We start from the raw sequence: 25155 nt of genomic DNA on the forward strand, positions 1-25155 counted from the left end.
CTGTCGTGGACTGATACCTGATACTATATAAAGACTGTCATGGACTGATACCTGATACTATATAAAGACTGTCATGGACTGATACCTGATACTATATAAAGACTGTCATGGACTAACCCCTTTTCTTTGCACATTGATCTGATAACAAGTTCCCTGTTGTTTATCTATCTACAGCTATCACGAGTTTTAACCAAGTTTTAACCCATCCAGAGTTGTAACCAAGCCCGGCTTAGCTTTGATATTTATCACTGACGACAACAGCACTCTGCATCATGGTGATGCAACACAACACTGGAACTCTTCCAAGTCAACAGCTAGCTTCCATTCTCCTCTGAGTACATTAACTTCAATACAAAACTTAGGAGGCTCATGGTTCTCACCCCCTTTCATAGACTTACACAGTAATTATGACAACTTCTAGAGGATGTCCTCCAACCTATCAGAGCTCTTGCAGCATGAACTGACATGTTGTCCATCCAATCAGAGGATCAGAGAATGAATCTAGTACTGAAAGCAAAAGCTTCAGTTAGCTAGCACTGCAGTGCATAAAATGTGGTGAGTAGTTGACTCGAAGAGAGAGAAAGACAATTGTTGAATAGTTTTGAACAAATTAATTTCTTCAAAAATTAAGGAGAAGCAAGAGAGAGAAGAGATATACTTTTTAAAATAGTTTTCTTTCACTTATCTAGCAAATGCAGCTATCTAGTTTTGCCTACTCAAACACCTGGCTCAAACAGAGGGATGCTATGTTAGCTAGCTGGCTATGATTATCCAACACAACACTGGAACTCTTCCAAGTACAGGGAAGCTTTTTACCTAGTATTGTGACAACGATGTAGGCTGTGTGTAGCAGTTATGATATGGTTTGGCATGGAAAGATTTTTTGGACCTGGTCACATACAGCTGATGTGTTGTGCATTGAAGTCCACAAGTGAAGGGAAAAGGTAAGAGGAGGAGAGCACGTAGATGCAAGAAGGAATACAACGTAGCTGCTATGAACGTGAACTGTGTTTACGTATGATCAGGGGTGTATTTATTACGCCGATTCAATTGAAAAAGAAATGGAGATAAACATACTTGAATTTGTCCAATAGAAACTATGGTTTGCAACTGTTGGACTAATTATTACACCCTAGATCAGCTAGATGCAGACAAGAGTGAGCAAGGCAGGATTGAATGTGTCACTGTCTGACCATGTGTTACTGTCCATCACCTGAAATGTATCTCTCGAGCTGTGTGCACCTACTGTGTAAACTTTCATTTATAGGCTGTAGCAACCTCGTGATGGGTATTGGGAAAATTTGAGTATCATGTAGTAGCCTAAACCTGTCGCTTTTACATTGAAACAGGCGAATGGAATATAAATGACATCCAAAATGCTGTAATAGAAAAAAGGCCATGCTCTTGAGAAGAAAACAAATTGTCCTTCCTCATCTTAAACAGCACCGACCACCGCTGGTATAGGCATACTGGGTTTCTTTTTGCCACTATCTGGTCAGAGTCAGCCCACACACCAGGCCTACATAACTACATAAAAGTACATAAAAACAAATCATGAAAATCATCATAGTATGACAGTGGCACTTGGTGGGTGGAGTTGAATAGTCTTGTGGTGTAGTCACAGATGAAACTAGGTTATATCCTATAGTATACGCCCTTGTGTTCCACCCATTCAAAGGTCCTCCAGCCTCTCTCATCGAAACGATGAAACAATCTTCTCCTAATCATTTCCTTATTAATGTCATGCCCTGATATGTTTCACCTGTCCTTGTGCTTGCCTCCACCCCCCTCCAGGTGTTGCAGATCTTCCCCACTTATCCCCTGGGTATTTATACCTCTGTTTTCAGTCAGTCTGTGCCAGTTCGTCTTGTTTGTTTAAGTCAACTAGCGGTTTTCTCAGCTCCTGGTTTTCCCCAGTCTCTATTTTTCCTCGTCCTCCTGGTTTTGACCTTTGCCTGTCCTGACTCTGAGCCCGCCTGCTTGACCACTCTGCCTGCCCCTGTCCCTGAGCCTGCCTGCCGTCCTGTACCTTTTCCGCTACTCTGGATTATCGACCCCTGCCTGCCTTCACCTGTCATTTGCCTGCCCCTGTTGAAATCTGATAATTAATCTGATGTCGTTTTGAATTCTGCCTTACGGTGTTTGGCCCAAGTCTTAAATACATGTATGGATGTCATATGGTTCTAATTCTCCCCAAATCATTAAAGTAGTGTCTGCAGTAGGTAACATTTATATTTGGATAGTCAGTAATATAGGCCTTTGTAACTCCTGATATTTGTTGTCCTCATGTGGATGGTTGTTGTACATGTACAGCATACAGTCATGAAGTTTGTTGCTACTGACCAAAGGCCACCACACATTCCTGTTTTCATTGTCATTCAGACCCGGTGGACTAGTAGTTCCATATTAGAAAATATGACAAATATATCAAATCATTTTAATATGGGATTAATCCTCCAAGTTTAGGGAGGTCATCATGCCTCACATGATTTCTTCTTCACTATACTTTGCAACAGTTGTGTTCAATTCTCTGGACACTATAGCTTATAGGACAAAAAGGTCCATCCCTTTCCCCCATGCTGCCCTCAAAACAGATAATGTGCAATTTCTCATATAATGATCCGACAAATAGATCTCATCTCAACCTCAAAAACAGATCCGCTTTCATGTAGGAGTGGCTCTTATTATTGTATGATTTCTCCACAACAGATTTGTATCTTTATGAGGGGGGAAAGTCCACCAGAGACATGCTCCTCTCCTCTGATCATAAAACAGCAGATAAGCCTTATAGTCACAAAGGTGGAGACTAAAGTCAGTCCTCTCTCCTCAGGCCATATAATCACTGCTTTATGCGGACAAGTACAAGTCGGTACAAAAGCCCTGCTATTCCTACCTTATTTCATTAGGATCGATCGGACAATTGAACAGGGCAATGGAGAAGAAATATCCACACTTTACTTTGAGGACCTTGTTGAGCTTTCTGCTTGTGTTTTTGCTTCACAGATCAACTGAAGCGCAACAGAGTAAGTATTTCCAAACTGAAATGATTATTGTACATTGACAGGGACACAGATTCAGGGTCTACAGCTTTTGGAATATGTTTCAGATTGGTTGTCCAATGACTTTTTTTACACTTCGAATTTGGAATTCTAATTCTGGAGTTGGAATTTGTCCCAAATAAAATATAGCATTTTCTCAGTCCTTTAAATCACCAATGAAACTAAGGCTATGTATGTATTATCTGTATTTTCTTGTTATTTAATTACACAAACCGTAAGGCTATCTATCCACCTGGCACAAACTGGTTGTTTCAACGTAATTTGCCAGCTTATAGTGACGTGGAATCTACGTGGGAAACACATTGGATTTGAAAAAAGTTATCAACGTAAACTGTTGTTTTGAGGGTAAAATTTCAAATACAGGATTATGTCATCCCGGTAACGAATTTTCAACATAGACAAACCTTGTATAAAATATGTTGAATTTGTACATTTGAAACAACATCTGATCTTCAATGTAATATCCACTGTAGTTGATATTACACTGACTACAACCAAAGTGGTATCATGAGAATGATTGTTGAGAAATCTTAACTTAATAGATTCACTGTTGCTATAAAAGTCATTCCAAAGGCTAGACTCAACAGAGGGACCGAGCTCCCTGCCATCCAGGACCTCTATACCAGGTGGTGTCAGAGGAAGGCCCAAGAAATTGTCAATTATAGTGGATTTATCAGTGGTGACAGTGTTTCCTAGCCACAGTGCAGTGGGCAGCTGGGAGGAGGTGCTCTTATTATCCATGGACTTTACAGTGTCCCAGAACTTTTTTGAGTTTGTGCTACAGGATGCAGATTTCTGCTTGAAAAGCTAGCCTTAGCTTTCCTAACTGCCTGTGTATATTTGTTCCTAACTTCCCTGAAAAGTTGCATATCATGGGGGCTATTCGATGCTAATGCTTATTTAAGATGATGAGGAAGGCACTTTTAAAGAATAACCAGGCATCCTCTACTGACAGGATGAGGTCAATATCCTTCCAGGATACCCGGGCCAGGTCGAAGTGTTTTACAGTGATGAGGGGTGGTTGTTTGACCGCAGACCCATTACGGATGCAGGCAATTTTTTTTATTTTTTTTATTTCACCTTTATTTAACCAGGTAGGCTAGTTGAGAACAAGTTCTCATTTGCAACTGCGACCTGGCCAAGATAAGGCATAGCAGTGTGAACAGACAACACAGAGTTACACATGGAGTAAACAATTAACAAGTCAATAACACAGTAGAAAAAAGGGGAGTCTATATATACATTGTGTGCAAAAGGCATGAGAAGGTAGGCAAATAATTACAATTATGCAGATTAACACTGGAGTGATAAATGATCAGATGGTTATGTAAAGGTAGAGATATTGGTGTGCAAAAGAGCAGAAAAATAAATAAATAAAAACAGTATGGGGATGAGGTAGGTGAAAATGGGTGGGCTATTTACCAATAGACTATGTACAGCTGCAGCGATCGGTTAGCTGCTCAGATAGCAGATGTTTGAAGTTGGTGAGGGAGATAAAAGTCTCCAACTTCAGCGATTTTTGCAATTCGTTCCAATCACAGGCAGCAGAGAACTGGAACGAAAGGCGGCCAAATGAGGTGTTGGCTTTAGGGATGATCAGTGAGATACACCTGCTGGAGCGCGTGCTACGGATGGGTGTTGCCATCGTAACCAGTGAACTGAGATAAGGCGGAGCTTTACCTAGCATGGACTTGTAGATGACCTGGAGCCAGTGGGTCTGGCGACGAATATGTAGCGAGGGCCAGCCGACTAGAGCATACAAGTCGCAGTGGTGGGTGGTATAAGGTGCTTTAGTGACAAAACGGATGGCACTGTGATAAACTGCATCCAGTTTGCTGAGTAGAGTGTTGGAAGCAATTTTGTAGATGACATCGCCGAAGTCGAGGATCGGTAGGATAGTCAGTTTTACTAGGGTAAGTTTGGCGGCGTGAGTGAAGGAGGCTTTGTTGCGGAATAGAAAGCCGACTCTTGATTTGATTTTCGATTGGAGATGTTTGATATGGGTCTGGAAGGAGAGTTTAGAGTCTAGCCAGACACCTAGGTACTTATAGATGTCCACATATTCAAGGTCGGAACCATCCAGGGTGGTGATGCTGGTCAGGCGTGCGGGTGCAGGCAGCGAACGGTTGAAAAGCATGCATTTGGTTTTACTAGCGTTTAAGAGCAGTTGGAGGCCACGGAAGGAGTGCTGTATGGCATTGAAGCTCGTTTGGAGGTTAGATAGCACAGTGTCCAAGGACGGGCCGGAAGTATATAGAATGGTGTCGTCTGCGTAGAGGTGGATCAGGGAATCGCCCGCAGCATGAGAAACATCATTGATATATACAGAGAAAAGAGTCGGCCCGAGAATTGAACCCTGTGGCACCCCCATAGAGACTGCCAGAGGACCGGACAGCATGCCCTCCGATTTGACACACTGAACTCTGTCTGCAAAGTAATTGGTGAACCAGGCAAGGCAGTCATCCGAAAAACCGAGGCTACTGAGTCTGCCAATAAGAATACGGTGATTGACAGAGTCGAAAGCCTTGGCAAGGTCTATGAAGACGGCTGCAATGAGGCAGTGATCGCTGAGATCTTGGTTGAAAACAGCAGAGGTGTATTTGGTGGGCAAGTTGGTTATTATGATATCTATGAGGGTGCCTGTGTTTACGGATTTGCGGTTGTACCTGGTGGGTTCATTGATAATTTGTGTGAGATTGAGGGCATCAAGCTTAGATTGTAGGATGGCCGGGGTGTTAAGCATGTCACAGTTTAGGTCACCTAGCAGCACGAGCTCTGAAGATAGATGGGGGCAATCAATTCATATATGGTGTCTAGGGCACAGCTGGGGGCAGTGGGTGGTCTATAGCAAGCGGCAACGGTGAGAGACTTGTTTCTGGAAAGATGGATTTTTAATTGTGTGGGCACATACCTGGATAGTAAGACAGAACTCTGCACGCTTTCTCTGCAGTAGATTGCAACACCACCCCCTTTGGCAGTTCTATCTATGTTATAGTTAGGGATGGAGATTTCAGAGTTTTTGGTGGACTTCCTAAGCCAGGATTCAGACACGGCTAGTACATCCGGGTTGGCAGAGTGTGCTAATGCAGTGAATAAAACAAACTTAGGGAGGAGGCTTCTAATGTTAACATGCATGAAACCAAGGCTTTTACGGTTACAGAAGTCAACAAATGAGAGCACCTGGTGAGTAGGAGTGGAGCTAGGCACTGCAAGGCCTGGATTAACCTCTACATCACCAGAGGAACAGAGGAGGAGTAGGATGAGGGTACGGCTAAAGGCTATCAGGACTGGTCGTCTAGTGCGTTCAGAGCAGAGAGTAAAAGGAGCAGATTTCTGGGCGTGAGAGAGTAGATTCAAGGCATAATGTACAGACAGAGGTATGGTAGGATGTGAGTACATTGGAGGTAAACCTAGGCATTGAGTAATGATGAGAGAGATATTGTCTCTAGAGATGTTCAAACCAGGTGATGGCACCGCAAATGTGGGAGGTGGAACTAAATGGTAGGTTAAGGCATATTGAGCAGGGCTAGAGGCTACAGTGAAATAAAGCAATAATCACTAACCAGGACAGTAATGGACAAGGCATATTGATATTAGGGAAAGGCATGCGTAGCCGGGTGATCAATAGGGGTCCAGTGAGTGGTTGGGCTGGCTAGAGACACGGCGATTCAGACAGCTAGCAGGCCGGGGCTAGCAAGCTAGCAGAAGGGCCTTAGAGGGACGTCTTGACGGGGGAAAGTCTTTTTTAGCCTCCACGTGCAGTGACGTCGATAGACCAGTTATGGTGGATTAGTAGGGTTCCGAGTAGCAGAGAGGTCCAAGTCCAATTGGCAAAATAGGTATAATGGCCCAAGAAATTGGCCGATGGATCTATACAGCTAACAGTCCAATATGCTCTAGACAGCCAGAGGGCCGTGGCTAGCGGATGGGCATTCAGGGGACGACGCGATGTAGAGGCCAGATGAGTACCCCCTCGAGCATACTACGTCATAGTCCAGTCGTGAAGGATCGGCAGGGTTCCGTGCCCCGTACCGGCAGTGGAAGGTGTCCAGGTATTGTGGCCCACTAGTGGCTGATGGGCCTCTTTAGCTAGCCGGGAGAAAGGGCCTAGCATTGGCTAGCTCCAGGCTAATTGGTTCTTGTTCCGGGACCAACGTTAGCCAGTAGTCACTCAGATAGCAACTAGCTAGCTGCGATTATCCAGGTGAAAATGTTCAGAGCTTGCGGTAGGATTCCGGGGATGTGGAGAGAAAATAGGTCCAGTATGCTCTGGTTTGAGTCACGTTGTACAAACTGGCGAGAGCTTTCCGAGCTAAAGGTTAGCTGATGACCGCTAGCAGTGGTTAGCTGATGACCGCTACCAGTGGTTAGCTGACTACTAGCTAGTGAGCTGGCTAGCTTCGTTTGGGGGATTTCGGATTCGAGGTGAATAATACTTTAGATAAAAACAGATCCGCACCACATTGGGTGAGGTGGGTTGCAGGAGAGTGTTTTGAAGTTGAGGTTTAGAAAAAATATATAAAAAAGATATGCGAAGAAAAATATATAAAGGGATATATACACGGGACAGGACAAGACGAGGACAAAAGATGTCTGACTGCTACGCCATCTTGGATTCAGGATTTTTTGCAATATATTAAATAGCCTTTTAACTTTTCTACAGGTTAACAAATTATATGTTGGATTCATGTCTCCATCTCAACCGTAATATAAGTTAAATACATAAAATAATAGGATTAAGCTAGTGGCCCAGATCTAACTATCCAAGCAGTAGATAAATCTCCTTTAAATGTTGATTTTTGGTTGTGTTGTCAACCAAACACAATTCAATATTACTTTTGTTAGGCAGTAAATAGCCTAATGTTAAGGATATCTTGAAAACGAATGTAACAATATTTATTCAACCTTAAAATGAGTAACACATCCATGGCCACATGTTGAGGTTACCCTAATGTAAGTATAAATGTCTTCCTAGGTCTGTGGAAATCTTCACAATTGCTGTAATAATCTGCACAGAATCTCAAACAGCATTGATCACTTACAGTATGTTCTTTAATGTAACACATTAAGTTGTTTTATGAATAGAAAAGATCTGACATTGTACTACCATTTGGACTTTGTTGTGCTTTTAAATGGTTGAAAGTGCTGTGATAACACATTTAGAAGTCAACAAACTTCTGACTGTCTTTTTGAGTTGGTGAAAATAGGTTGGAATCTCATTCATCAACGTACTGTATCTACCAAATGACCCAATTCTCCATGTTTAAATGACGTGGTGTGCCCAGTGGGATAATATCCATAGAGTTCAAACACATTTAGCTTGAATGATACTTTCATTGAAAACAGACAATTATTTTACTTTATGTTACATAATTTGGGTACTGTTCAGTCATTGTTATACGTCTTTTCTCTCTTCCATTGCAGTATGCTCCATGCCTGGGGCAACGCCTCCCACTATTAGAGAGAACAACGTTGTTGGTGCTGTTGTGACCACAATCACCACAGAAGAAGGAGTGACCCTAACTATTGCCAGTAATCCTGCAGACTCTTTTGGTCTGAATGGCAATGATCTTACAGCGGTAAAAGTTTTGGACTTCGAGGTATGTTATCACTTTTTTAGCATGAATAGGTTTTCATCTTGGATCTAGATTAAGCTACTAAAGGCACATGTGTTGTTGGGTACACTTAATTCCTTTGGCTCTGCTGGTGCCTTTTCCACATTAATTAGCCCTTTTCTTGCAGTTGATTATGAATATAGTCAATTGTATAATGCAGATGAGAAGTTGGTGTCATTTTGTTTATTTCACAGACTAAAACATCTTTCACCGTTGACCTTCTTTGTAAAAAAGGTGACCAATTTGTAAGTGCACTTTCTTATACTTTTAATGATCGATATGTTATGGGAGTGGCTAACCTATGGGCAAGCTGGACCAATAAATACATTATTTAGAAAAGTAATTACAATAAAAAGTAATGTCCATAATACATTGATTGACATTATAATCAAAATCATTTGGATTTGAGATTCATTCAGTCATAACTGGGGGTTTTGGCTACACACTTGTGTATGGTAATTTTATGGAATAGACATACAGACTGTACACTGTACATTTAGTTTACTATCAAAGTGTAAATGGAGAAATATTCCAAACTGCATTCCATTACATTTTCACGTGCAAATAGCACTTGATTTCTATTATACAGTATACCTGTAGTGCTCAAGGGACAACACTCCTTTAGAGCAAAATTACTTATAAAATATATATTCAAAGCTACTGTGACCTTTTTTGAGGTAAAACCCTTAAATATGGTTAGATTTATAACATATGGCATGCAATATTAAACTTAAGTTAAACCTAATTTTACTTCTATACCTCTATGGAGTCAGTAATTCAGATGTGATCTTCATTCCAGCTCACTCTAATAGTAGTGGTACTTATTGAGAATGTGAATGACAACCCGCCAGTATTTGCAGAAAGCCAGTACACTCTCAATGTCGATGAGGTGAGTGCATATTTCTTTCTCGGCTAGTGTACTTCATTATCAGTCATAGGGAAGTTAGATCACGTTTTTAGCTAGTCAGTCAAACAGTTAAGATAAACAGTTAAGCAGATAAACAGTTAAGTAGAAAAACAGTTAAGCAGTTGGTATACTAGCCATGAGTACTTTACCATATTTCTAGAATCATGTTAAGGTTTCATGGTAGAATGTCTGATTCCATTTACTCTATTCTATATATAAAACATATTTAAAAAACTACTCGTGACAGAAATAAACACTGTATGTGTTATTTTCTTTGGACCAGTTGTCACCTGTAGGCAAAAGTGTCGGTGCATTTGAAGCAACAGATGCAGATAAGGATCGACTCTATTACAGCCTAGTGCCAGATACAGTAAGTCCCCATCCTCATCCTGTCTAAATATGAGAGTGAATACTAAAAGAAAATGCTCCTCCCAGCCATACATAACTTATCGAAAAATAAAATAACGTCCTATTAAATTCTCACAGGAGGGTTTTAAACTGCAAGAAAACAGCCCAAATATACTAGTGCAACATGTTCTTGACTATGACGCAGTGACAAGTGTGACACTTATATTATCTGCTCAGGTGAGTGCTTGTTCTGTTTTTATAGTTCTTGTAATGAAAGTGATTGATTGTTTGGGGCCGTGGAATAATAAATTGTATTGGTTGAAACCATCATCTATTTGACGGCATCCAAGCTTTAGATCTTCACCGAGTCCTTTTGTTGTGGTTTTTTTTAGGATACCCCCACATCCACACCACCTTCATTCACTGCCACAGCCACTATCCATGTCAACATCATGGACATTGACAACCGTCCACCATGGTTTCAGCCCTGCACAGAAACCATAGTTGACATGTCCAAAATCTGCCTCAGCTCTGGATATACTGGAACAGTCAACTTAACAGAGCAAGAGGTGCGTCCACCATCCTCTCCCCTCAAAAACAACAACGTTGTTATAATCTTATAATACATCTGACTAATATTCACAATCTACTCAGTACAGCTAGCCATCATTGTGTGTTTAGCTTAGCCCATGACATTATTGGATTGAAGTAGTAGTGACAGTAGCCACATTAAGTAATGCAAAGTCTCATTTACGTCCCAGGTTGGTGCATTGCCATTGCTGCCAGGTCCGGTGCATGCCATTGATGGTGACAAAGGCTTAAATGTGCCGATAATGTACACATTTCCAACTGGTAAGCATCATGAATATTCAACATTTTACATGTAAATACTCTCAAAAATATCACGATCATTGATACTGACAGACTCGGCTATATTTCACAGAGCAACTACCTCACCTATAGGCCTGGCCAAAAACACATTTCTTCTCCAATGAAAATACCTCTACTAACAGGGCTCTCACGTTTCTTTTTTTCTCTTTTTAAGGGTCTGAATCTGACATTTTCCAGATCAATCAGATCACTGGGGACATCACCATGTTGAAGGCGGCAGATATAGCGGGTCCACTGACCTTAACAGTTTTGGTAATTCAAAGTTTCTCTGAATGAATCCATAATGTCCATATAGACCTCTGCCAACCATATAGTCTATACACACTTAGAAAAAAAGGTGCCATCTAGAATTGAAAAGGGTTTTTCGGTTGTCGCCATAGGAGAACCTTTTGAAGAACTCCTTTTGGTTCCAGGTGGAACCCTTTTGCATTCCCTGTAGAACCCATTTCACAGAGGGTTCTACATGGAACCCAAAATAGTTTTACCTCAAACCAAAAAGGGTTCTCCTAAGGGGACAGAAGCAGAACCCTTTTGGAACCCTTTTTTCCTAAGAGTGTGTAGTTAATAACCTCTTATTGCAATTAATATAATTATGCAGTTGACATCACAGGATTATGTTTCTGCGGCACAGATACAATCATTGATAGAAAATGTTAACGCGGTTTTTATTCTCAGGCTTTACAGACATCCAACGGTGACCAGTTCGCGACCACAACGGTCACTATCGTTGTTGTGAAAAAGAGTGTGAACCCACCGCAGTTTGAGAAGATGGAGTATGAGGGCTTCATCTCTGCAGACGCGGGCGTAGACAGCATGGTTCTGGAGAGCAAAGCCTCCAACAGGCCACTCAAGGTCCAGGCCAAGGACACAGACTATGCTGATGTAAGGTCTATGGGTCTATTCCCTTGTGTCGGTAGCAGTGAAAACATATTGCACATGTAAAGTACAGATCTCAGACAAAAGGTTGCAATTAATGTGTGACTTCGATATTTATTGGAGATATTTAATTTTTATAGAGACCTCAAATATGCTACAGATGATATTGATATTGATCACACTAACTCTAAATATGATCTTTAGTTAGCTTACATTTCCCATTTCAGGGACCTTATTTCATGGTACCCCTATCTAACATTATGGCTAACCAATCCTTCTCTACAGGGCATCAACCCTGATGTGAGATATGAGGTTCAGGGAAGCACTGAATTCTCCATTACCCCGCAAGGCTTCATCCTCATGACTAAAAACGTTATGCCAGGCACTGTTTCCATGAATGTGAGTGTGTTCTGTTCCCTTTAATCCAAAACAACAACCTACAAATAAACTAGAGTAAAGTCAACTGAAGGTGTTTGAGTAAGATGTTAGAAAAAACGATCTTGTACTTAGACTTTCAATGTTTAACTTTTTTATTGTTTGCTCAGTTGCATGCCATCGACTCATCCAATGCAGAATCAACTACAGCATCTCTCAAGGTGGAGGTCATGCCAGGTAAAACCCATTAATGTAGCTAATATACTTACATAGTTATAAATAACACTAGTTGCCTATCACCCTCCCTGCTCTCCATTAATTACACGCAAATCACGTGCTACTGCGCGCCCTATGTCATTCTCCATGCTATGGAGGGACAGAGATGGGGAGGGGATCCATGCTGAACAGCTGCTGACACTGCTCTCCTCCCAGGGATTACAACCATGGCCCCAACCACCACTGACATGGCCACCACTGTTATGGCCACCACTGACATGGCCACCACTGACATGGCCACCACTGTTATGGCCACCACTGACATGGCCACCACTGACATGGCTACTGCCACCCATGCCGCCATCAACTCCACAACAGGTACCCACATGGAAAAATACTACAGTTTACTATAGAATTCTCTAGTAAACTGTAGTAAATGATAGTATACTGTAGAATACTATACTCCACACTGTAGTATCCCTCGATCATGTCTAGTACTTACTTTAGTATCTTGTAGTATACTGTAGAATATTATACTACACATTGTAGTATCCCCCTTGATTGTGTAGCGCTTACTTTATAATTTAGTAGTATATTGGAGAATACGATAGTAAATGCTACAGTATTATCCACATTTAAACACTGTAGTACTAAAGTGAAGTAAATAATGCAAAAACACTGCAGTGTCTGCTAAAACACTATAGTTTTTAACTATAGTAATACTACAGCATTTAAATTGCATACACCCGACCCATTCCTATCCACCATATCCCAATTTCTGCTACCCATGAGTGAGTATAGACCACATATTGTGTTCCCTACAGGTTACACTGAAACACCTCTGTCCGTCATGCTCCAGATGTCAGACTGATATAAACTCAACCTCACATTCCACACAACATCAACATACCTCACTTATAAACACAACGTAACCCTGATTAACATGTGCCCTATCCCCAACCCTTACCCTAATCTGGGTTCGGATCCTCCCCCTCCCCTCCCACTTACTAAACATAACACTACAATTGGCATCTACAAACAGTTCTTTACACTTTTACCTTTCTAAACTTTGCTACTATTTTAACTCTTCTCCCACAAACTACTTTTAACTCATCTAGTTGGCACTCTTCTTTCCTTTATTAACAAAAATAAAGAAATATATAAAATATTAATACAATAGAAAATGTTTGAATTTAGATATGAATTAAAATGTTTTTTTTGCTAAAGGATATGCATTCAGTGGTCAGTTTAGTAGGTACACCTCCCCGTTCATTAAAATGGTTCACTCCTACAGACAGCGAGTCACATGGCAGACAGGCATCGAGGCATTCAGTTACTGATTGAAAGTTAGAATGGGAAAAACGAGTGACCTAAGCGACTTCGAGCTTGGAATAATCGTCAGTGCCAAGCACGCCAGTTCCAGTTTCTAAGAAACGGCCGGCCTCCTGGGCTTTTCACACACAACAGTGTCTAGGGTTTACCGAGAATGGTGCGACAAACAAAAAACATCCTGTCAGCAGCAGTCCTATGGGCGAAAAAACAGCTTTTTGATGATAGGTCAAAGGAGAATGGCAAAAATTGTACAAGCTAACAGGCGGGTCACAAACTAGCAAATATCGTCTCAGTACAACAGGGGTGTGCAGAACGGCATCTCGGGAATGCACAACTCGTCGGTCCTTGTCACTGATGGGCTATTGCAGCAGACAACCACACCGGGTTTCACTTCCATTAGCTAAAAACAAGAAGAAACGGCTCCAGTGGACACGCGATCACCAACACTGGACAACTGAAGAGCGGAAAAACTTTGCCTGGTCTGACAAATCCTGGTTCCTGTTGTGGCATGATTATGGCAGAGTCATAAGCCTATTCCTTATTGAAAATATTTGGCATGGGTCCTCAAATCCTCAAAGTTATACAGCTGCACCATCGAGAGCACTGGTTGCATCACCGCCTGGTATGGTAACTGCTTAACAGCTTCTACCACCAAGCCACAAGGCTGCTGAACAGCTAATCAAATGGCTACCCGGACGATTTGCATTGACCCCCCCCTTTTTTTTACACTGCTGCTACTCGTTCTTTATTATCTCTTATCTATGCATAGTCATTTTACTCCTACCTATATGTTTATATTACCTTAATTACCTCGACTAACCTGTACCCCCGCACATTGACTCGTACTGGTACCGCTGTATGCAGCCTCGCTATTGTTATTTTTAAATATATATATATATATATATATATACACATGTTTTTTATTAACCTTTATTTAACTAAGCAAGTCAGTTAAGAACAAATTCTTATTTACAATGACGTACTACACCGGCCAAACCCGGAAGACGCTGGGCCAATTGTGCATCGCCCTGTGGGACTGCCTGGAATCATACCAGGGTGTCTGTAATGACGCCTCTAGCTTTAGACCGCTGCGCCACTCGGGAGCCCTATTTATTGTTGCTCTTTTATTTTTTACTTCAGTTTATTTAGTAAACATTTTATGGTAAGGTATTCGGCGCATGTGACAAAGAAAATGCTATTTTATTTTGATAGTCAGGATTTAACGTAAGAAGCATGAGTCCACGGCCCCACCCTGCCTGGTGTCAACGGTACAGGCTGGTGGCGGTGTTGTAATGGTGTGGGGAACATTTTCCTGGCACACGTTAGGTCCCTTGATACCATTTGAGTAACAATTCCATTTCAAGCTGTTCTGGAGGCAAAGGTGGGTCTGACCCAGAACTAAATTGGTTTACCTAATAAACTCCCCTCTACAAATGCAATGCACCCTTAATAACAAGCCTTGAGTTAAACACATCCTCCCTCCTTGCCCTCTGACTGTCTTGCCTCCCCCTCTCATCCCATGAAATGACATGGATAGAAAAGACTAGAATCTCTGAACTATCCAATCAGGCTCCAGTCCTCCTACCTACCTACAGGTTATAGAAAAGAGCAGAAGCTCTGAACTATCTGTTCAGACTCCTCCAGTCCTTCCTACCTACAGGTAATGGAAAATTGCTATTTTTGTATTTGTCCAGTAGGTTTCCTCAAGGAGAAAGCCCCCACTTCTATGTCAAAGATAATCAAATAAAAACGCTGTAGTAAATACTCCAGAAATGTCCTCAAGAACACTACAGTAATTATTACAGTATACTACAATCATGTCTGCAAAAACACTACAGTAATTACTACAGTGAATACTATAGTATATAAATATAGCAATACTACAGTATTTATACCATAGTATACTATAGTATTTTTTCATGTGGGTATCCCCTAACCACCCTTCTTTTTCTCTCAGGAGACCAAACACAACCTCACTGATAATGCCTATTGCTGCTGCCTATGCTTCTTACACAAGGTCGCACACAGTCCTTTCGCTTGGCTTGTCAACAAAATCCCAAAATCCATTCACTGATTGTAAAACCAATGTCTGAAGGTTGCAAAAATTGTACTCACACATAATGTTAGAGGTATTTCTTTGGACATTCCTGTGGTTATTGTTAAACCCCTTCCCTAATTCACCTTTTGTAAGCGTTTTAGGGGGGAGTGGGCCATAGAGATGCATATATACAATATTATACAATATTTTACCATATTTGATTAGTCTCTAGAAATAACGTTTTCCCCGACCAAGATGGCTGTCCTGTAGACATATTAGCTGGATGCCAATGTCCATTCTTGTGTTGTATTTATTTCTGTGAGGGGCGGCATGTTTTAAACATTGTGTTTGACCTTGGACCTGCAGAAGGGGTTCTTGGGGCCCCAGGTGGATATGGTCCTGGGGACATGGCTGCCCTGGGTGCAAGCCTGGCTGTGTTACTGGTGATCTCTATGGTCGTCATCGGCCTGCTCGTCTTCCGCATCCAGAAGGGCAAGACAGATTGGAGGAAGCTGTCAGAGGCCAACATCTTCCGTAGCTCTGTGAGTTCATTCTACACTGCAAGAAGAAATAGCAATGCAAATCTTTTAAAAGCAACACTCAGGAAAAAAATTGCTATCTTGAACCTTAAAGGGGTATTCTACTGTCCCCATATGATAACCCTTTGAAGAACCCTTTTTGGGTCCAGTTAGAACCCTTTTGAGTTCCATGTAGAACCCTTACCACAGAGGGTTCTACATGGAAACTAAAAGGGTTCTATCTGGAAACAAAAATGATTCTACCTGGAAACAAAAAGGGTTATCCTATGTGGACAGCTTAAAACCATTTTGAAGTGTAGTAATCAATTGATGGCAAAAAATATATATTTGTGTTAAAGATTTTTGCTCTGCCTCCCTAAATGCAGTCTGTTCTGACTGGTACATTGCTTGTTTACAGCTTGGGAAAGGTCCCGGCGAACTCAAGAATGGGGTGCAGTACACCAACGAGGGCTTCCAGAATGACGGAGACACTAGCAGTGTGGGATCCAAAGGCCCAGAGGAGATGGATGGGAAGCGGTCCATCGGGAATGGAGTGACCTCCAGAGCTGTGGAGGAGACTGTCATGAAGGTCTCGGCTCCCCTGTACTCCAACCTTCTGCTTGACACCAGCAGCCTGGCAGGGTCTGATAAGGCTGACAGCGAGAAGGAGGTGAAGCCCATCCTGACCAAGGAGAGGCGTGTGGAGGAGGGCTACAAGTCAGTCTGGTTCAAAGAGGACATCGACCCCAATGCCAAGGAGGAAGTGGTCATCATACCTGACAATGGGGAGCGGGAAGGTGACGACGATGATGATGATGACGAGGAAGAGGAGGGGTTTAGAGAGGAGGAAGAAGAATATGACAACTCGTCACCAAAGACCCCAAAGGTGTTGTTCTCTGATGCTGATATGGATGATGGCCGTGGAGTGAGGTTTGAGGATTCTGAGAAAGAAAAGATCCAGACGTCTGACCTGTGAGGAGTAGAGGGGTAGGCCTGCACTGGATTTAGCTTGCCTTGTCTGTTTGGGTGGGTGAGCTTTTCTTTTTTCGTTCAGTTGTGCCGGGTAAGCTAAATATTGCGCAATTGGGGCCCCATCTATAATTGTTGTGTAAATTCCACACTAAATATCTGTGTGCGCCATTTCTGAAAATAATACGTACGTCTAAACATATTGAGATTTCTAAACTTGGCACATGCCCTACAAACACATTTTTACCATTATAATTCAGACCTGTCGTTAAACTGTGCACACATGGACTAGCATTCTAACTCTGTCAGAAAAAGTCCTTTCATTCACCTTTTATAGTGACAATAACGCCCTTTATTTGCTGTATAATTTGGAACTATTGGAATTAGGCCACGTAAGTTTCTGAAAGAAAGAGTAATGGCAAATTTGATTACATTTTGTAGAGGTGTGTGCAGAATGTTTTAGTTTTTTACAGTGACTTTTTCAAACTCAACATTCATGCTGCCTATAGTGAGTGCCAAGCACTTTATTGATTGTATATTCAAAACAATTTTACTTTGACAGTATGGGTATAGGCTACAGTATTGCTGTGCAATAGGAGCGTGACATCATAGCCTGTTTAAGCCTATACCAAGACAGGAGATAGAAACACAATCATCGATTGCTACACTAAATATTGAACAACAATTTGTCTTTTGTTTAAAACTGTGGGCTGTAGCATTTTACTTAAAACTACTGGTCTATTTACTGTGTTGGCAGACTGTTTTAATCTTTTGCAGTAACATTCTGTATTTAGCAAAGGACTGTGACAATTTCTGAACGAGAAATGATGGTAAATTGTTGTGGGCCTGTCAGCAGAATGTCTGACCTCAACAATGTTTTACGTTGACTCTCCCCCCAACCTAATATACTCCAACCTAATATACTGCCCGGGAAGGTGCAATGGTTATGAAAATAAAATAAATAGGAATAGATTCCTATGTCTAATCATTCAACAACAAAATTAACAGAATAAAAAAATTAACATCTTGTTATTCTGTTTTTATGAATAAGCGTGTCATAATAGCAACCATTTGCACAAACTACTTATGCCGTGTTCACATGCTAGTCGGAACTAGAAAACCAGCACATTTTTGACTTGCTAACTGGTTGTAGTTATACACGTGTCGCGTTCAACCTGTTAGCAAGTCAGACATTTCTGAGTTTCCTAGTTCCGATGAGCACGTGAACACAGCATTACTGGCCTGCTTGCAATGCAATACTTCAACCACTAGACAATGTGTGTGCGCGTGGTGTAAAGTTTGCGTGGAGGGACATTCTCAAGTTAAATTTGGATAAATGCCCAAAAACTGTTTCGGGGTATATTTTGTATGTACGCAACATTTATAAATGAGGCCTCTGAAGTGCTGTACTGTATGTGAAAGAAAGAAATGCTATTTTCTGCACCAGGATCCCACCTGTCTGAAGCATCACATCAACATTTTACTGCAGTGGGCTAAATCAGGGTCACACAGAGTGTTTCTTGGTAGTCTTAAACAAATCTACTTTGAAACAAAGTATACACTTCACACACATGGTTATGGGCTTAAAAAAAGAAGACACCTGCATCATGTCAGATATTGAGTTAAAATGTATTCAATTTTGAGCATCCCAATATTACACTTTATATACATCACAGCAGATTGAAATATAACAAAACCGGTTGACGTAGAAACACTGGATTTTCAACAGGTTTTCTTAAATGATGTTTATTAATTATGACATTTTGAAAAATATTAATAACATTTCACCAATGAGGCCACTAGAGGGCGATTTGGTCATTTGACTGCAGGAATGAGGTTTTAGACTACTATTTTATTGGACAACATGTTAGAACTTCTGCTGCTTTCTCATCAAACCTGGAAACATTTAATCCTGCCATACTTGCTCTCCATTATTAATCATGTGGAACTTTGACCCTAGTACACATCGGAGTCATGCTTCCTTGTTGCTTACCGAAACTCTGCTGTTCACTAATCAGTAACTCACTTTATTGCTTGATACAGTACTATTAGAAAATGTGTTATCATACACAAAAACAAACAGAAAAAAATAACATTAAGTGCAATGTTTACTCATTTTGTTTTCCCGTTGTTCGGGTAAGATCATTCATGGCTTGAACTTAAGCTTCAACTTTCTTGTATCTTTGTAAATAATGGATGTTAAAAATAAAATTATTTATGTAATAATAAAGAACTCAAGGATGATTTGACAAACCAAATATCGAATGATCATGTCTCACATGAGTTTGATAATACAGACACCTGAATGTAAAAACGTGGCAGTACAGATGCTGATAGCAACAAGTCCTCCATTGTTAGTGCTTGTTTATGATAAGGCCCTGGTTACCAGCAGTCTGGGGCTGTAAAGAGCAATAGACTGATGCAAACAAGTGCACTTTGTACTCTAATAAAATAATCATCCATGTACAATAATCCTAGATGTTCTATATTTATGAGAATGAGTACATCTTAACCCATGACATACCAGGGGAGAACAGGTCCACTTGTCAATCCAATCCATCACAGGGACTGAATGAAAATGCTAGCTATTTGTCACTGCAGTATTTGTGTGGAATTACCAAAATAATGTTGTGCCTAACGACCCCACACGTGTTCATGTATCAGCAATATCACTATTATCTAATGTCAAATTCCAAATCTGAATAGGAAGTAATATCCTCATAACATTGAATAATACACATGTATAAATGTACGCAGGAAGAGAAGCATGTAGACGGCATGCTGAGTCCATATAGATGGAGATGCGCTGAAGTGATTCCAAAGTCAAAGGAAAGCACATTCATTTCCTCATGGCAACAGCAAAGCTGTGATAAACATCGCTGTTGGTGCAACTTCACAACTACACCCAATCTGCTGCAATTACTCTGAAATAACACCACATACACACAAATGTTGGTGCAACTTCACAACTACACCCAATCTGCTGCAATTACTCTGAAATAACACCACATACACACAAATGTTGGTGCAACTTCACAACTACACCCAATCTGCTGCAATTACTCTGAAATAACACCACATACACACAAATGCCAAATAACTGGGAGTTAAGAATTTATTTGATTCATTCATCTCTTTACACACAAAAATATCAAATAGAGGTCATGATTAAATAGGGAGATTAACCAGGGAAATGAACACAGGAAAATGCACCCACTTACTCATAAAACAAACAAGACTGAATGCTGTGAAAATTAGTTATGATACTTGTCTGCTTATCCTCCTTTTCAAGGACAAGTATAATTTTTACCAAGTTTGTTATTCTAAAATAATCATTTTAAAACTATGAACGCACGAGAGACTGAAAAATAGCTTCTATCTCAAGGGCATCCGACTGTTAAACAGCCATCACTAACACAGAGAGGCTGCTGCCAACATACAGACTTGAAATCATGTGTCACTCGTCACATTAATGATGACACTTTAATGATGTTTACCTATCTTGCATTACTCATCCCATTTGTATATACTGTATTTTATACCATCAGGTGTTTTAGCATTACACTCTTTTCAACATTATTTCACGATCTAGAAGGTTTGGATTAAATGCGGATGCAGAAGACACATTTCGGTTGAATGTATTCAGTTGTGCAACTGAAGAGGTATCCACTTTCCCTTCCTCTTATATTGCTTTGGCAAATCCCACCCTATCGTTGTCCCGGTCAAAGACTGTGTAGTAAGCTCCAATGAAGATATCTCCCAGGGTCCAGCCAGGGAAGCCTGAGGGGAAAAATCCTAAAAGGCAGACTTTCTTTCCCTTCGTAGTCCACTGTGCACACACACACACACACACACACACACACACACACACACACACACACACACACACACACACACACACACACACACAGGTAAGAAGGAGCACCAGTGACATCTACAGATACAGTATACTAACAAGGTTTCTATTCTAACAGCGTGTATAATGATGCTACATTATTACACTGTATATTTCCATGTGCCTTTTACTTTCCTAGACTCTGACTATGCTAACATTACATTGCAGTATCATATAATATACATGATATATATACAGTAAATATATAGTGCATTTAGCTCTTTACAAACTGCCTGATACGCTATATACTGTACATACCCTGAGAATATACTGTTCTCCGTTCAGAGGGTAGACCTTTCCACTGACAGTGAAGGAGACACTGGGGAGGGAGGACACTTTCTCACAGTCAACCGTGTACTGTGAAACAAGTAACAGATAGCGTTTATCAACAGTAAAACCACCCTCTTACAGCTAACATGCTTTAATGTCAACAGAATCCCTAGAGAGTTGTGAAATGGCTATTCGAGGACCTATTTAGCTTCATGATTACAAATATATTCACCCTCTTTGGTTTGGTAGATACCAGGAGGATATACTCGTCGGTTGGTATGCATTTTCTAAAGAAAAGGATTAGGGAGATATTGTAGAGAGAAGAGATAGAAAATAATAGGTGATTCTAGTTTCTGTCATCTGTCATGTTCTACCTTTCCACGGTTCCAGGGCACAGCTCCTACAGCCTTCTGCAGAGCACTGATCTCATCATAGGGACCTAGGATCAGGGAGGTGCCAGTGTCCACCATGGCCTCACAGCCACCTTTACACAGCTTGACATCCTCTCCAACGCTCAAACTGCCAAAGACACCTAAATATTTAGTTATAGAAATATACTGAACAAAAATATAAACCCAACATGCAACAATTTCAACAATTTTACTGAGTTACAATTCATAAAAGGAAATCAGTCAATTGAAATAAATGAATTAGGCCTTAATCATTTCACATGAAAGGGCATAGGCCCACCCACAGGGGAGCCAGGCGACATTATGAGGGAACACGGCTGGCAAGGAAGCCTGAGAGGCAGCCCCCCCAAAATGTTTGGGGCACACGGGGAGTGTGGCTGAGTCAGGTTGGAGACCTGAGCCAACTCCCCGTACTTACCGTGGCGATCATGTGACTGGTCAGGCCCCGTGCAATGGGGTGATGCGCACTGTGTCGCCGGTACTATCACGCCCTGACCTTAGAGATCCTTTTTATGTCTTTATTTTGGTTTGGTCAGGGCGAGAGTTGGGGTGGGCATTCTATGTTTTGTGTTTCTATGATTTTCTATGTTTTGGCAGGGTATGGTTCTCAATCAGGGACAGCTGTCTATCGTTGTCTCTGATTGGGAACCATACTTAGGTACCCTTTTTCCCACCTGTGTTTGTGGGAAGTTATCTTTGTTTGATGGCACTTAGCCTGAAGCTTCACGGTTTGTTTTGTATTGTTTTGTCAGCGTCATTTCAAATGAAAGAGAAAATGTTGACTTACCACGCTGCACCTTGGTCCAGTTCCTTCAACAGCCGTGACAAATTGTGTATATAAACCTCATGTCTCTATCATAATACGTTGGATTTCTATTGGAGTTTTTACTCTTGTAGGATGGTCAAAATTAGGGAGTGTCACGGATCCCCCCGGTACTGATGCTCATTCTGTTCACCAGTTCCGGTGGTCTACATCACCGGCTTTCTAGGCTTCAAAATCTTTTCTCCAAAATCCTTTATATCAGCATGACAGGGAGACTAAATCTATGGAGGCCAGAGGAAAAAAAGGGTCAAGAATCTGGTAAATAGCATCCAGCCTAGCTGACGCGATGCTATCTGAGAATGAAGGTTACCTGACAGGCTTTCCATTGAACTCGCCATCTTTCTTCTCATATCCGGAGAACATAAAACAATATAGAGGAGAAGATAGATATAAATTTTGAGACATGACATGTAGTATTTTCATTTTAGTATGTGCTGTTCATATTAATGAAAAGTTTCTTCTTTTTCGAAGACTTCTCACAAAAAGAAGCGTACAGTGGTTCCTCCTTTAAAAGTTGCGTCATACTGTGGCACACCTTGCGGGCTGCCGCAGCGTTCTGTGGCACGTCATTTAATTGTCAGCCATTTTTTTCTGTTAATGCAAGTTAATGCTAGTTTGACCACCAGAGGGCATTTTTGAGAAGCATTCAATAGTCTTCCATATTGCAGGTACGTGGGACACCGGGGTTCAATTCCCCACCGTGAGGAAGGAGTAGGCTGTCCTTGTAAATAATCATTTGTTCTTAACTGATTCCATATGTTATTTTAAAGTTGTGATGTCTTCACTATTATTCTACAACGTAGAATAGCTAGCTACTTCCAGACACAAATGAGACCACTCTGACAATTTTACTCACCCTAGCAGAGCTGGTTAGGCAGTTTTCGTGTTAACCAGAGCTTTGGTGACTGTAACTGTGCTGCTGGAAACAATTTAATTATGCTTTTTTTTGCCAACATTTACTGACACCGGCCATATTCAATGGGTGTTGAGCGCTAGTAAATTCATTATTCTGCGCTCTGGTACACTCAGACTAGAGTGCTCTGAAATTGGAGTAGATAGCCAGAGCGAATTTACGAAAGCACCCGAATGTCCATTGAGAACACACAACGACTATACCATTTAGCTAAGCTAAGAATGATGAGAATAATCAAGTCGATAAACGTTGGGTAGTTAGCCTATAGTTAATATACTGTCAAGTTTGATGTATAACTACTAACGTTAGGTAGATAGCTAACATACCGACTCAGCGGCTTGAGCATTCTTTTGGTGCACAGTCGGTAGCGCGCTGGACTTCGGGCAAGAAGGTTGAGGGTTCGAAACCTGCTCCCTGCTTGTTTCATTTGAAGTCGTACACAATTATCAGTTTATTATTTGGTTTATATTGCCCATTCATTGTCAATTAGAGACACAGTAGTGCATTGGGAATTCAACTGTTCCGTGTTATTTTTCTCTCTTCCTCTCTGCCCGTCTTGTTGTACATAGAACCTGTCTCATATGCACAGTTTGGAGGAAGAAGGGTACCTTGACCTGTCGAATTCTATCCACCTCTTCTGTGTGGGATATGTGTTCCTACCTCGTCTGCGGGCAGATCTGCAGTATTTCACAGTTTGAATAATCACCCTTTAAGTACAGAGGCGAACTTGACACCTCACAGGTGTGGCAAATCGGAATGCTCCAACAACATTTTTGTTTTTGCCTTAGCACTACACAGCTGATTCAAATGATCAAGTCATAATCAAGCTTCAAGTGGTATTTGTCTAATAATGACTATCTTCTATTGTTTGTCCTCGTGTGTCTGTTTTTCAGCAAGTACTGTAGCCACTTAGTGTGGACACCAGGTGAGACCACACACAATAACAGTCGCTCTCCTTCACTTCATCCCTCTCCCCCTTCTCCTAAATCCTCTAGGTTATATCAGCTGTTGGTGAACCCCTCCCGCATCTGAACTGGCTGACAGAGGGCACAGCATGATCATAGGTGAGAGGTATCCCTGGTCGGGTCAACGGGAAGTATTATTAAAGAGATGCTTTACATCGAAATACAGATAGAGATGTAGTAGTCCCAGAGTTAATGATACAAGGTCAGTTTGCATTTCACCTCCTGATGATTATGATGACTGACCGTGTTAGAATAAAAAAACAAGGCTTAATCATGCTCTCTCTCTCTCCACCTCTCTCATCTGCAAGTATGTTTAGATGTGAGAGAGGAAGCCAGTCCCGTCATCACCACCTCACCTGCTATTAAGATAACCTTTGGGCCGACTGGAAATCCAAGGCTGGTTAGGAGACACCACTAGAGACACTGTAATTGTAATGAACTGAGATAATGTTAGGGTAGCACTGTAATTGTGATGAACTGAGAGAATGTTAGGGTAGCACTGTAATTGTGATGAACTGAGAGAATGTTAGGGTAGCACTGTAATTGTGATGAACTGAGAGAATATTAGGGTAGCACTGTAATTCAAGAATCATACGCTGTCTGCCTCTGTTCTTACAGCTTTCCCTTTCTGTCTTCTACACCTCTCTCCCCACCTCATCTTTCTTCCTCATTTTATAATGCACACCCATATGTGCATTGAAGTACAAATTGAACTTGTATTTATAATATAATATT

General features: G+C 41.2%; 2 protein-coding genes and 1 non-coding gene across 6 annotated transcripts in view; 2 read left to right on the forward strand and 1 right to left on the reverse strand.

Annotated features, from left to right (window-relative positions):
- The first annotated feature begins 2932 nt into the window (after window positions 1-2932).
- Window positions 2933-17227, forward strand: LOC139407578 (cadherin-related family member 5b). The gene is made up of 15 exons (XM_071151404.1): window positions 2933-3023; window positions 8484-8659; window positions 8869-8919; window positions 9474-9563; window positions 9865-9951; window positions 10068-10166; window positions 10322-10498; window positions 10691-10781; window positions 10975-11072; window positions 11496-11702; window positions 11982-12095; window positions 12242-12308; window positions 12504-12665; window positions 16024-16199; window positions 16594-17227. The coding sequence occupies exons 1-15, from the start codon at window positions 2933-2935 to the stop codon at window positions 17149-17151; spliced, it is 2244 nt and encodes a 747-aa protein (XP_071007505.1). The 3' UTR covers window positions 17152-17227.
- On the forward strand, window positions 15286-15339 carry LOC139408134 (U7 small nuclear RNA). Its single transcript, XR_011634191.1, has one exon. It is a non-coding gene; the product is annotated as a U7 small nuclear RNA (small nuclear RNA).
- Window positions 17228-18730: 1503 nt separating the features above from the next.
- LOC139406465 (cathepsin D-like) overlaps window positions 18731-25155 on the reverse strand; it is a 29330-nt gene continuing 22905 nt past the window's right edge. For 2 of the 4 annotated variants that reach the window (XM_071149081.1, XM_071149079.1), the window contains exons 7-9: window positions 21684-21828; window positions 21298-21396; window positions 20260-20973 (exon numbers count right to left, since the gene is read on the reverse strand). In XM_071149081.1, the coding sequence (XP_071005182.1) occupies window positions 20827-20973; window positions 21298-21396; window positions 21684-21828 (391 nt within the window). In that variant the 3' untranslated portion in view covers window positions 20260-20826. Of the gene's footprint in view, window positions 20974-21297; window positions 21397-21541; window positions 21597-21683; window positions 21829-25155 lie in introns of all 4 variants that reach the window. The other 2 variants (XR_011633988.1, XM_071149080.1) reach the window with 2 other exon arrangements.

This window comes from Oncorhynchus clarkii, chromosome 4 (genome assembly GCF_045791955.1).
Source record: "Oncorhynchus clarkii lewisi isolate Uvic-CL-2024 chromosome 4, UVic_Ocla_1.0, whole genome shotgun sequence".
NCBI classification, from domain to species: Eukaryota; Metazoa; Chordata; class Actinopteri; order Salmoniformes; family Salmonidae; genus Oncorhynchus; species Oncorhynchus clarkii.